The sequence below is a fragment of the Amphiura filiformis genome, chromosome 13 (assembly GCF_039555335.1).
Source record: "Amphiura filiformis chromosome 13, Afil_fr2py, whole genome shotgun sequence".
In the NCBI taxonomy this organism is placed as follows: domain Eukaryota; kingdom Metazoa; phylum Echinodermata; class Ophiuroidea; order Amphilepidida; family Amphiuridae; genus Amphiura; species Amphiura filiformis.
Window position 1 is genome coordinate 6,738,239 of NC_092640.1, and position 15,037 is coordinate 6,753,275.

At 36.4% G+C, this 15,037-nt stretch overlaps 1 protein-coding gene across 1 annotated transcript; it reads right to left on the reverse strand.

Annotated features, from left to right (window-relative positions):
* Positions 1-249: 249 nt before the first annotated feature.
* On the reverse strand, positions 250-11,719 carry LOC140167377 (uncharacterized). Its single transcript, XM_072190683.1, has 8 exons — positions 11,609-11,719; positions 9,951-10,093; positions 9,450-9,676; positions 8,279-8,524; positions 7,267-7,665; positions 6,507-6,578; positions 2,394-2,612; positions 250-1,265 (listed from the first exon to the last, which is right to left on the reverse strand). The coding sequence occupies exons 1-8, from the start codon at positions 11,717-11,719 to the stop codon at positions 676-678; spliced, it is 2,007 nt and encodes a 668-aa protein (XP_072046784.1). The 3' UTR covers positions 250-675.
* Positions 11,720-15,037: the final 3,318 nt, after the last annotated feature.

The following is a 15,037-nucleotide window of genomic DNA, read 5'->3' on the forward strand; positions in this document are numbered from 1 at the left end:
TGTCTTTTGCCTATCAATATCGTGTCATAATGGATGGGCTGGCCAATATTTTTTTTTTTTTTTGCTGCGCCGGCATCCACTACTCAACATATTGGCCAGCCCATCCATTATGACACGATATTGTATAGGCAAAAGACAAAATCCCATCATTTATTCTCTAACTATCTTATCCGATTAACTGTGGTGTTTTATGGGGGATTTAAAGTCATAATCATGACTTTAATACAAACTTGCTCTGTTGTCAACACAATGAATTTGGCTGAATCCAATTAGGTGTAAGTTGGGACATGTGTAAACATTACAAATATGCCCCAAAAAATCAGGTTTGAAAAAAACTGACCAACATAATTTTAAAAGATCATAATACTAGTACTATATTATGGCTTAAAGCTCATTCCCATAGATTTTGTGTGTAAAATTGGGTACATTTCAATGTTGTATTATGAGAAACATGGTGGGTGTGTGATCCATAAACTGTCAATCACATATTGCATGATTCTTGTAATACAACACTGAGATTCCCTGAAAACATTCATCCCTGACTAGTGAATACATTAACGCTTTGTGACTCAATAAGTGCCAATTTCATCTGGACATATTTTTTAAACCCATTAGCAATTTTGGTTGCAGGTTTGTGCACATCTCCAATATTTTTCTTAAAATACAATATGTCATTCACAAGAACAAGGCCTTTGTCAACTGACTTTGGTGCATGGAAGCTTGTTTTGACTTCTTTTTGGTAGAGCACTTCCCCAAATGCTCATTAACTAGTGCCAGCAAATTCTGTATATCTATATTTGCATGGTATAAATCAAGTGCCTGTACCAATGTGCTGATATACCATGTACCTTTGGTTTTAGACCTTAGAGAGGCATAACCCAGCACCGTGGAGTACCCCACAAGAAAGTCTGTTTCGTTTGGAATCATAGCTACTCCTGTATTTGGGTCATCATATTCCACACCTTCTTGTAGGTCCCGTCCTTGGCAAGCTTGCAAAAAGAAGACTTTGGGTTTCCCTTTTAAGGACGGACATTTAACCCCAACAAATAGTCCAGTAAGGTCCTTTATTTCAATACTTATACCATCGCATCCATACACCACTCCTAGAGCACCATGGGTAAGTATACAACATATAAAGCAGTCGTAATTTTTGTGGTCACGCTTGCTGCGAAATGATTCTAGAAGTTCATACATATCTCCAGCCGACAAGTTGTTCTTAACAGTTACAAGATATCCCAAGCTTGTGAATAGTGAATCTAGTTGTGCTGTTTGAACAAAAGAAAATCATTTATAACATAAGGTTTGAGCCATCTGATGACATTATAAAGAGGTGGGCTACATCTGATCTCCATTCAGCATTATGGCTGTACCATTTACACCAACATACCAACAGTAACCAGGCTATTTCTTCTGAGTGCACTTAAAGGAAGTCTCCGGCAATCGCAACATTATGCCTTGTATGTAAGAAATATAATTATCAAGCACAAGAATTACATGGTTTTATTTAAAACAAACTCAAAGTGACCATAAAAATGAATAAAAACATCCGTCTCTCAACACGCGATATTCAAATTTCCAGAGCGTCAACATTGTTGAGTGCAATGACGTCCCAGTAATACAATGAAGGCTGATGACAATTGAGCACAAATGACCATTAATACGTCATTGCACTTAGACAGTTTCGGCGCAGGAGTTTTGAATATCGCGTGTTGAGAGCCGACTGTTTTTATTCATTTTTATGGTCAATATGAGTTTGTTTTAAATAAAACCATGTGATTCATGCTTTATAATTATTTTTCTAACATACGAGGCATGATGTTATGATTGCCAGAGACTCCATTTGGCAAACTGTATGCTTAATTAGCAGTACACAAGACAGTATGGACTGGATAGGCAGGTCGACCCATGTCCTCTATTACTATTACTAATGACAAGCATGCAAGTTACAATTAGGTAAACTGCATACTCCATACAGAATATAAATAAATACACTGGAAAATTTACTTTGCCCAGTGATTGTAAACACAATCCAGAATCACACTTTATCCTTCACCAGTCATATTAAAACCTGTTTTATTTTAAGGCCCATTCAGTGATCCCAGCGAAAGAGTTAATAAATTTAAATTGATTATACTTTAAGTGAAGGATAAGTCAATATAATTGGTATTTTTGAAATGAAAATTGGACAAACAAACAAGGAAAACAGCAGTATTGACAAAATTGTAGCTAATTTCTCTACTCAAGTTGAGAAATTGCAGATTCATGTGAATGACTTATTTGTCTTTAACACTAGCTATCACATCTATGAAACAAAGGTGCTAGGAATCTGAATTTGTATGACTTTTAAGATTCTCCGTGTGAGCAAATCACTGAATTCTTTGATAAACACTCACCAGCATCAACATCAGACCCGTTCCTGTCTTTCAAATCTTTGCTTATCTTTTCTTCAGACTTTCCTGCAGGTTGTCTGGATGGGGAAAAGTCCACATTATTGATGACCAAGCAATGACCTCTACGTGACATGGAGTAACGAGGCATTTCTCGATCTCCACGCATTGAGCCATAAGGTCCAACATCAAATTGATCTGGGTCGGTATTGGGGGCATCTCGGTCTGCAAAGTAAAATGAATAAAGATTTTAACAAGAGAAGCATATTTGTAATAATTTACTTTTAAAGATGTCATATTGTGCAGTGGGGTATGATCAGTAACCCCACCCTTTTGATTTTGTGCTCTTTTTTTTTACAAAGGCACCCTTTTTGATTTAAGTCAGGATCTCCACACTTTAGCCTGCCATTTCATACATAATTTACCATTGATTACTTAAATATGATAAATTCTTAAAGAGTTGTTGTTCTTCCTGTAATTTTATTGGTTATTATGTTATATGTTACAATAGAGCACCCCAGGGGGGGTATTGAGCTGCAGGGCTGTGTGTGTTGTTTGCATTTGCAGTGATCTCGCATGTCGGTGCAGTGCAATAATTTGCGTCTGTGTGTGAAGGATTTGATGGATTTGCCAATTTTGCGCACAGGAGTGACTGGTTGAACTTCATAAAAATAGCCATAAAGAGTGGACATAAATTACATGCAAGCAAGATATAGACATCAGTAATCTGTTTAAGAATGAGAATATTCTATTGTCTTGCATTGAAAAACCATGGTGTTATTTTATAATAATAATAATAATATTTATTTCAATTGCCATAAATTACAAACATGAAAAAACATAAAAAGCAATTTAAATGACAATCAGGAAAGAAGAAATAGACTAAACAGTCCAAGCACAATGTGTTCTTCTTTCCTGCTTATATTAAAGTACATATAATAATAATAATAATAATAATAATAAAAATAATAATATAGATACAAGATACGCATAAATTAAAGCAAAAACATTTGCATGAAAAAATGAGTGAAACACTCTATGACATAACTTAACAGTAAACAAGCCTATGAAAAACATAATTACATCATAAAATGCTCTTTACACATGGCCTTAAACAAGGTAAGGGAGGGCGCAGAGCGTACAACAGTGGGAAGTTCATTCCACAAACGTGGAAAGGAAACAAAAACAGAGTTGAAAAAGGCATTGGTATGAGAACTACAGTGGAGATACCTTAACTCCTTAACCTTAGAAGGCTTGAAAAATTGGCAAAAAGAAGAAGGACCAATTCCATTAATCAATTTAAAGCAGAAGATCAACCTCAACAAATCAAATAAGTTGCATGTTTTAAGTAATCCAAATTCATCTAATCTAGACTCATATGAAAGATCAGGAGGACACCTCTTCCTATACATCAAAACTTTAGAAATCTTTCTCTGACTCTTATCTAACCTATCAAGCAGGCCAGTCTGACAAGGATTCCAAATAACAGCACAGTAGGTAAGATGAGGGAGTATCAATGCCTTAAATAGATGTAGAAGAGCACCGAAGTGCATATGGCGAGAAGTTCTGATGACAAAACCAGTTAGGCGAGAAACCTTTTTACAGATTTTATCAACATGTGAAGAGAACGATAGGGAAGAATTGAAAACAACACCAAGCAGTTTATACTCATCAACAACCTTAATTGGAATACCACCTAACTTGTAGGTAAAAAGACTGCAAGCCCTAGACCTCGAAAAATGAACAGCAGCACACTTAGAAGCATTCAGGGGGAGTTTATTCTCAATGGTCCACTTGTGAAGGGTGTCAAGATCTTTCTGCAGTGCAACTTGATCCTCAAAAGTTCTAATAGAGCGCACAAGTGTATGGTCATCAGCAAATTGAAATAAGGCAGAGGACAGGTTGTCATTAATGTCATTTACAAATAACAGAAACAAGATGGGCCCCAAAACAGAACCTTGAGGAACACCCGATGTGACTGAAGCCCAATCAGATTTAGCTCCGCCAAAGATAACTCTCTGTTTTCTCCCAGAAAGAAAGCTTTGAATCCAGTTAAGCACATTATTCCTGATACCATAGTAATGAAGCTTTTGTAACAAAATTGTATGATCTACTCTATCAAAAGCAGCACTAAAGTCAAGAAAAATCCCATCCACCAAATTACAATATTTCTTGTTATCAAGGTTACCACTGAGAAAATGATAAAATTTAGCCAACATCTGCTCACAATTCCTACCATGTCGAAAACCAAATTGATTATCTGAAAGAATGTCATGCTCATCAAGATAACCAAGAAGACGTTTGCAAACCAGTCTTTCCATGACCTTACAGAGGATTGCTGTTAAGGAAACTGGCCTGTAACTCGAAATAGCATTCTTAGGCTTACCAGAACCTTTGTAAATAGGCACAACATTTGCACACTTCCAAGCAGACGGAATTTCACCCTTTGAAATACATTCATTAAAAAAGGTACACAAAACAGGAGCTAATTCACTTGCACATGATTTTAAGAAAACAGGAAGAATATTATCAGGACCGGGAGACTTGTTGGTATCAAGACCCTTAAGAATATCAATAACTTCATCAACAGAAAACATGTCAAAGGAGAGACAAGCTCCACCATGAGAGGGGGGAGAGTCAGGAAGACAATTCACATCAATGGTAGAGGATGTTCCAAAGTTACTTGAGAAATGCTTATTAAAAGCGCAAGCAATATCATCGGGTCAGTCAAATCACCACTATCAGTAGTAAATGAAAGCTGGGAAGAGTCCTTAGAACTAGATCTTACATAGTTCCAAAATTTCTTAGGATTACTCTTAGCTAGTTTGGAAATACCAAGAGAATAATTACAATGACTAGTCCGAATAGCTTTTTTCAAATTCTTACTACACTCTTTAAATTGTTGCTCAGCAACATGACTACCAGATTTCTTAAACCTCCTGTACATAAGTTTCTTTCTTGTACATAACTTCCTAATGTCCTTTGTCATCCAAGGAACCGACTTACCCTTCTTAACAAATTTCTTAGGAAATGATGATTGGTAATACCGGGATTTTTATGGTTACAAACATTGTAATCAGAAAAAGAACAATCAGATTTGCACTCACAATCAGAAGCATAATTAACATCATTGCTTACAATAGAGCAGTTTTCATGAACATTATTTGGTATATCATTTACATGAACATTATTAATAGGTACTTGAGAACAATTATAATTATCAGTACATATAGTAACAGGACATACATCAACTTTTTCTAAACATACAGACACAGTACTTGTATTATTATTTCATCATAATATGCAATTATTGCTGTTCCACAAAATGACTTAATAAGTTTATTTTGTTGAATACTCGAATATAGTGAAGGATTTTTTGACTAACATATCATATACTAACTTTATGAATATCTTCTTTAGATTGGAATGATTTTCTGTCAAGTGTATAGATGGTATATTTTAAGAGTACCGAAATAATACATTTTGGCAAAATAAAAAATGCTATTTTCTTGAAATAGGTATTTTGTGAGATACTCCGTTATGTGAAACGGACAACAAATTTAAAGAAAAATATTGGAACGCTGGTAAATGGAACTGCCAATTTCGGCATACTTTGCATTAGCTTTAAGGCTTGGGGCTTAAAGTCACAGAAAACTTGATATATCCCTTTTGGGATTGAGCACTTTATTGAAAAGATATTGCTTATGTCACCCTTCCCCCATTGGTTAATTTTACTGTCCTATTAGAATGTCAAAAAGACGTGGTCAAGTCTAACTTTGCATGTGATCGTGATCATGATCATGTCTTTGTTGACAAATGTTGCCGGGAATAGCGGTCATTTATGGGCAATTAATTTTCTACTATTGCCTGCGGATTAGGCAAACTAAAAAATGTCGGAGCCCGAGTATCCATCCACAGCATCATAGAACTCACCTAACATTGTGTCCTGGCCTGAAGATGTGCTCAAGTCTAACTTTGCATGTGATCATGATCATTATCATGTCTTTGTTGGCAAATGTTGCCAGGAATAGCGTTCATTTATGGGCAAGTAATTTTTTACTATTGCCTGCCGGATCCGGCAAACTAAAAAGTATCCATCCACAGCATCATAGAACTCACCTAACATTGTGTCCTGGTCTGATGATCCATTTTCATCAGGTTGTGAGTCTTGGCAAATAGCAGCTGTATCACCTGTAATATTTTGATCATAGAAATCTGCCATTATTACAAATGAGTATTACTGTGCATTAATTTGTTCTAGAAAATAAAATTAAACAGTTCAATTTTCCTTAAAATTCAATTCAGAGGTATTAGCCACTTTCAGGCTGATAGTACTACAATAAATATTTGTATAAACATGTTTAAGAATAGAAAAGTTATTGAGAGTTCTAACTATATATGGAAATACAGATTATATAATATTGGATGGCTTATTTTCATATGATACGGTGACAAGAATATACCATATGAGTCATGAAAATATGGACCGAGCCAAAGGTGAGTTCAGTATTTTTGTGACAAATATTTGCGCAGTTCTCATATCATATGAAAATAAGCCCTCCAATATTATTATTATTATATATTAAATATGACCTTCTTTCAATGTTTTTTGAGTGCCAAAGTACCGAAATAGACATGTTGGTGCATTTGGAAACAGTCGTTTGGTGTAATAAGTTTCATCATGTTTGCCGACGGTATACATACATACATGTGTAACAACATGTCAACAAACAGCATAACTCAAATAATAACGCTGGTGTATGCTGCGTAATTCATAACAAGTTGAAAATCTTGCACGGAATTACTCTGCAGTATTTGTGGTATAGCTAAAAGTTTCATATTATATAATAATAACAAATACACTATTCGTTGTTCATACCTGCTTCTAACTTATCCAGAAATGAAGCACGCTTAGCTCTGATGGCTGCCCTGTCATCTTGGCTGGTTATTGGAGTCTCACTATCTTGCTGATTATGTGCTGTTGCTGTCACTGCTGCTAATGGTTCAGTTGCTGTAGCTGTTGCTGAAGGTGATGCTGAAGGTGATGCTGATGAAGGTGATTCAGATGGGGACAGGGGAAGAGTTGGTACTGGGTTCTGGTTGCTACTTGATGGACTTGTACATTGTTCGGGGTGTGACATCACAGCATCTGCTGACGATGGTACTATGGCTGTAGGGGTTCCTGAGTCTGTTTCAGCTGCTGTTGGTGATGAGGTTAGAGATGGCAGTACTGCTGTTCCTGGTCCAATTGCATTCACTTTACACACTTGCCTTGGCGCTGAAAGTTAATACATGCTTTATCATTATTCTAGCAATTCCACCACATTTAGGGGCTGTGCAATAAATTACGAACCCTGGGCAGAGTAAATTGGGGGCAGCAAGAATTTTTTTTTTGCAAACCAAAATGGGGGGAGGCAATATTTGGCAGGAAAGGGGCTGTGGGGAGCAATTTATGGCACATATTTATGGATCAAATTGCTCTAAATAGGCTTAGAAATACAGTATTGTATTCTTGCTTGTATCCATGTTTTTGCGCCTTGGATTAGATTTAACTTTCTAGATAAATGGCGCATTATAAATGCTTATTTATTATATTATATATTACTTGCATCAAAAGAATTTGAAACTTTCAAAATTCATATGATTTTATGAGAATTGTTGTGATTCAAAACCTTGTAAATTCAAACAGATTACAAAATGTAAAATAACTGTGATACTGCACTTGACTGAAGCAATTAGCGGCTGTCAATGTGTGTTGGTAAGACCATGTATTGAACCATTAAAAGGCATCTTTAAACACGCATATGTGTACACCAGCACTTTGATAAAATTTCCTGATTTGAATCTACACCCAATATATCCCTTTCAATTTCAAAATGACAACCCCATACCTGTGTTATGACCTATATCCAGTCTTTCAAGTTCATTCTCCAATCTCTGTACTGGACAGTGTGACGGCTCTGCATATCCTGAGGGATTTCCAACTGCATTCTGGCAATATTGGTTTGGAGTCACATTGCCAGCATCATTTCTTGGTAGATGAGGATTATTATTGTTGCCATGGAGATATTGCTGATTGGCAGGAGCACTCATGGAGGACGGTGGAACTGAATCGGTTGAATATGTTTGGCTACAACCTACAAAGTTTGAATAAAAAAAAGACAAACAGTATTAATATCATGTGTTAACCCCATGAGAACTACCTGCCGATTGGCCAAAAAGAAGTTTTCATTATCAATTGGCGCAATCAGCAACATTGTTAGAATAATTTCACCACAAAAAATGGGGTGAATTATTTGCAAACCTCCATTCTGATTTGTGATTAAAGTGAAGATATCATGTAATTGACCAATCAGAGGCAATGTTAGATCGGCAGGTAGTGATGAATAGGGACATAAGTATGAAAGGTGTTTTTTTTCAGCTCAATCAGTATGTGTTAAATCAATCTCCAAATACTGATGAAACGTGATCCATAGCCTCACCCCCTAGTTTTATGTCTCAAAAAATTAAAGATTTTTATACCACCGGAAACACAATATGTTTGTATGCAAAAGATTTCTAAAACGATATTTAATACAGCACAGTAACCAACGGAATAATGTCATACATAATCATGCATAACTCGTAAATGCAAAATTAGAATCAACCAAAATTTTGGGAATAAACTTTTTTTGTGGATAAGTTTTAAAAATTGAGTTCCAAAAACTATCAAACGTTTATCTCTATCCATCCAGATGGGAGGACAAATCCTCAATCCCTCTTATGGACAGGCACAAGGATTGATCAGGGATGTTTTGGGACAGGGGTTCTCATTATGTAGTCTGTGGGCTAGATCCTGACAACCAACCAATTGTTGTTGGCTCTTGAACAGCCAAGGTGTATGTGGCCCTCAAACACAAATGTTTGAAATAATATTGGTCCTCCGTGGCCTGCAAGCATATATAATTGAGAACCCCTGGTCTATAGTTAACTTTTACCAGACTGGTAACTTCCACTTCCATATTAAATGTACTGTCATGAGATTTGCTACTGTATGAGATTAGAGAAGTACCAGACACTCACCTTCATATGCCTTGACTTTATTAATCAACTGTTGATTATTGCATAAAATGTCATGTAGTTTGGACACATTGTCTTGAGAGATGACGTCATGTTTCTCCATTGCAATAAGAAGCTGCATTGGATCTGTGACATTCTCCAAGTTGATGGTCATGTAGCCTGAAGCCAGGTGTTTGATGTCTTCAAGAGTGTCTGAGTTACAATTGATAGCAATGTCAAAGAGGAGATACCTGAACAGGTAAGAATAGCAATAAGAATGTATTAGATATCTTATCCTTTCCAGAATCCTTTGCAACATGACGCATCATCTCATTGCATCAAAATGATCAAATGACACTTTAGTTTTGGACCAGGGACATGTCTAAACATAAACATAAAGATATCCAAACAACAATAAACATTATTTAAACAGCAAATTATATGTACTGTGAGTTCAATGGTACTACACATAATAACTAGGAAGATTTAATAAATTTCGCAATTTAAATTTGATTTGATAGTTACCTGAATCTACTTATCCTTGATTGTTGCATCTCAGCAGCATTGCAGCCTCCATGCCATGTCTGGGCTACCTGCACCACATCAAACCTCTGTATTGCTTGACAAAGCTCCACTAGGAATGAGACATCATTTGGACTTATTAGAACCTGGTGAGAAAGCAAGTTAACACAACACTGAGAGATTTTTTTGTACAAAACTGTTTTGTGAATTTATAACTCATTGACGATAATTTATTATGCTTCTTTATGAAATAGCAAGCAATACCTTTTTAAATGTCTGGCACAGGCTTATCAGAGTGCCATATGCACTGGCGTTTTAATACATGTAGTAGGAATATTTTTGACATGCCCCCAGCCCAATTACTTGGTATTATTGGGGGCCAGTGAAGGTATTCCCCAAATTATTGAGGGGGCCCAGGTCTCCAAGCATAAAATCCCATGATCTGGTAGGGTAAAAACTTTGTGCAAAGTTTCTTACTAGTTTGAGTATCTGAGCCACTATATCATTACGTAAATTGTATACACAAATGCGCCAAAAATTCTGTGTCATTTTTTTACACGAAGAACAGCTTTGCTTCTTGTTTGATTTTCACTGATGTATTTAGAGTGCAACCGTCAACACATAAAATACAGAAGGCTATTTAGCATAACAAAATGTTAACTCCTGATAGATGCACAAGCTCTGTCTGGCATATAAATAAGTTATTTGCATAATAAATAAAATATTTAATTCTTTTCTTGCTTGTTTATGAGAGAGCAACATTAGCCATGATCACACGGGTGCCTACCTCTGTGTTAGTGCAATACAGAGGTAGTGCAGGGTCATCTTTTAACACAGATACTTGTTTACACAGTCCCTTACCACTGAGCTTAAGGGCAGAGTAATGGGAGAGAACACGGACCTTTTCGAGCATCATTATTTTTGAATTGTATGTCCAAAGTATATAAAACTATACATTTTTGGAAAGGGAATGAGTCAATGAATCCCATGGTGACGTCAGATTCGTTCAAAAATCTCGAGTTTTTGAAAAATCACAAAAATGCACCTTTTACCCCAATTTTTTTGTGACAACTTAAAAAAAAATCCATTCGGAGTAAAAAAAAAAAGTTAGTTTTTCATGGAGAAGAGATATGAACTTAGGGAAGGTTTTTTTTTTTTTGAAATTGTCTTATTTTTCAAATATTGCAAAAAACATATGAAAAAAAAAAATTTTGTCTCTATATTAAGCAGATAATTGAACATAATGGTGTATATTTTTGTTCAAAACAAATATTTTGAAAAAATGAGAAAACCTTCCCTAGACTTTGATGTGCTCTAAACGATAGTGCAAAAGGTTTACCTTTTGCTTGCATATTTTTCGAGTTATCTTGTCACAAAAATCGCATACAATATTGGTAAAATGAACTCTGAGAAATCGACGCTTTAGTAAACAAATGTCAAAATTATGCACAAAATGTCCTTATATTTTAAAACCGCAAGACTTTCACGCTTGTAAAAGCTGTATCTGGTGCATGGTCTAAATATGCATCTTTTTGCACCAATGAATCTATAATGTCTGTTTTTAGTGCGCCTAAATCCAAAATAATTAAAAAATCTAAGTGATTTTTTCACTGCAAATTGTTGTTTTGTTTACATCACATTTGCTGGTGTTAACAACATACCGAATGCGCCTTCACTGCGTTGGACACACGCCAAGAGAGTTTCGCCACGGCACGCTGAATCGAATCGCTGCCAGTAATCGTAATATTTCGATTCGCGCATTGCCGACTCATTATTTCCCGCCAATTTAATAAGCTGTCTTGAGCCATGTGAATTTTTAGAGTTGATAAAAGAGTGAAATAAATCAAGCAAAAATACAAGTAAATATTAGGAAGTTGTATTTTTATCAGTTTCAAGTGAAAGAATACATCTTAGTGTTGATAAATATCAAGAAATCTCAAATTCGGGTGTGGACGAATGTGTCTCCCCTTACTCTGGCCTTAACACTAAGTATACCATGTTAAAATAGCATTCCTAGAGCTGACACAGAGATTTCTGTGTGGTAAATTCTTGGTGTTAAGCTTTGTGTTTGTTAACACAATACTTGTTCAAACGAGCACTACCTCTAAGCTACCTCAGTCACAGAGGTAGTTCCAGTAACTGATCAGTATCTTCATTTATCATTTTGACGTTATTGGATACTAAAGGCCAGTAAATGTCAGTATGTTAAAGGATAGGACTGGCGGTAAGCTGGCAGGTCTACCTCAGAAGTAGCTTTACGTTAGCCTAACAGTAACATGAACTAAACTCTAAGAAGAAGCCTATCATGTGTTACCTGCTTCTTTAATTGGTTAAACAGTTGGAAGTCATTCTTGATTGGGTCAAGGACGCCACTTGGGATTAGATCGCGGCATAGAAAACACATCCTTGTGACATCCCTATCTGAAAGCTGACGTTTGATCTGCATAAGATACTGTTGGAAGGCAACTTTTGGGTTGGTTGACACTGTGTTGACAGGTAGTGGGGTAGCCATCTTGTAACCATTTGGCGTTCAATTCTGTATCAAAATGAAGAACTGGAACAGAAAATTATCAATTTGGGAGACTGAATAAATTTGTGTTTCCATATAATATTGAAACCCTAGTACATCTGGCCAGAGAAAAAAAGAATGAGACGCGACACTCTGTACAAATTGCCTATACCATATAATATACCACAGTTGAAGACAGGCAATTCACAAGCGTCGTCGCCGGCCAAGTCTTACTACGAGTATGATCGTGTAATGAGAAGAGACCATAGAGTCCTACATAGAGGTCTGAGGAAGAGACGGTCCGAATTCTAATCTATTAATTTATTAATTTATCAGGGAATCACATTTAAGAGTATAAGTCCACCCACCGCTGTCAATCATTCTACATGTAATGAAAAATAAAACAAGCTCTGGCAATGACGTAATCTTAACGGAGTCTCTAACGAAGTCCTTGGTTGATTTACTCATTTAATAGCATGTTTACGTAATCTCAGAGCATTTTATGACCACTGATAACAGAAAACATATTCCATTAAAACATTCTCGGTTTCATGGTTTAATTATAATGATTTAAACCCATCCCAGATCTGGTTTTAATCGTAGCAGTTCTGTAATGAAGTACACACTTTGGTCGAGTCTCGTTCTCAAAACTATAATTATATGCAGAAATCATAAAATAGTACTACTGTCTGCTGTAGCCTACTCCTGTCTTCCAACAAGCGCCAGAGTTTTAAACGACATTGCAATCTTTGCCAGCTCAATGCTCTATAAAAACCAAAGCCACAGTGGCATATGTGAGTCCACACCAGTTTATTTCCAATATATTTGTTACCGTGTCAAATGCAATTTTATCAGGTATAAAGTGACAGGTTGCTTCCAAATCTACTTTTTTTTTTTAAACCAAGATGTTAAACCAAATTGCTAAATGAATTAATCTGCAAGAAATTTTTGGTACATAAACATTATGTAGCCAGAGGTTTCAAGTGGTATAAAAATCTCAACTGTTTTTGAGAAAAGTGGGGGATGAGGCTGTGGATCACGAAATGCCCTTTTAACATCGCACCATAGGCCTATCTGCTGCAGGCCACACATCAACAACCACCGTCTGGCACAATGAAGTACAAGTAAAATGATGTAACCTTGTACATTGTTTTGACCGTTTCTGCCCAGGACAGGTTTTCCACAGACTAATTTAAAAACACTGATGCGACAGAATAATGAGACTGCAATACAGGTGACTGAGGTGAGATTCCCATCAATATAGAAATTAGGCCTACTTCTAAATTACTTCATTCTGTGGATTATTTTTGCATGCACAGCCCTCAAATTAAGGATCTGAAGGGGCACCGCAACTTTTTAGGGCAAGTTGGTAATTGCCTTGGATTTTCACTTAAAAGGGCATTTCGTGATCCACAGCCTCATCCCCCAACTTTTCTCAAAAAAAGTTGAGATTTTTATATCACTAGAAACCTCTGGCTACATAATGTAAATGTACAAAATATTTCTTGCAGATTAATTCGTTTAGCAAAGATATCGTGAAATTTGAATTTCGTTCTATGGAGCAGTGTAATACACATAATCATGCATAACTCGCAATCGCAAAATCGGAATCAACTGAAATTTTGGGAATATGCTTTTTTCGTGGATATGTACTGAAAAATGTCATAAAAAGAGGATGCTAGGATCACGAAATACTCCTTAAAAGGCAAGGCAGTACAGCAGTTTGTAATATTTCAAGAAGGCATCATGGCAACTGTTGAAAATTTGAGAAGGGCACCAAGGCGATTTCTCAAAAGTGAAAAAAACACACACAAACATAGATAGATAATTTTATAATGAAGGGGCAGGGCTGGGGCACCGACGGCAACTTCATTTCTAAAGAGGGCACGGCAAGTGACTGCCTTGGGTAAAGGACATATTTTGAGGGCATTACGGCAGTTGGGATGGGCACCCACAGCAAAATGCCATGGGTGCCATGGGTTAAGGGGGTACTACACCCCTGTGGCAAATGTGTGACTATTTTTGCATTTTTCTCAAAAAGTAATAACACACTGGTAACAAAAGTTATGTATATTATTGGGGCAAGGAATCCAATTACTACACTGAAATTTCAGTGACTCAAGTCAAGCGATCCAGTATATATGATAGGAAATGAGGTACATTTTATCATAAATAACAAACCGCTTGTCTTGTGTCACTGAAATTCCAGTGTAGTGTTTAAAAGGAACGGGGGGTGGGCTGGCTGACCCTATTTTTGATTGATATCCGAGCGGATTTGCCACAATTTTTAGAGCAGCGCCACCCCTCCTTTTAGGGGAAAATATAAAGTAGCGAAGGCTGGTTTCTAAAAGCGCAGATTTATGCGAACGAAAATATTGCCTCCATCAGGGTAAGTTGGTGTGGCAGAACACACCGAGGTATCCGTCAAAGGAATCCTGGTCAGGCTTATAAAGACAATAAACAATGAATATTATTATTTGTTAACAAGTTTTATTAAAGTTCTTACCCTACAAAATGCCTCTTACTCTACTACATGAACAACATCAGTTATGTCACAAATGGCTTACCATACCTGGCTGAA

Bases quoted from the DNA above. Each gene is read 5' to 3' on its own strand.
- LOC140167377 (XM_072190683.1), bottom strand. From the start codon at position 11,719: ATGAGTCGGCAATGCGCGAATCGAAATATTACGATTACTGGCAGCGAT. The intron at 7,666-8,278 runs GTATGGGGTTGT...ATTAACTTTCAG, and splicing joins GGATATAGGTCATAACACAG to CGCCAAGGCAAGTGTGTAAA. The intron at 6,579-7,266 runs GTATGAACAACG...AAAATATTACAG, and splicing joins TCTGGATAAGTTAGAAGCAG to GTGATACAGCTGCTATTTGC.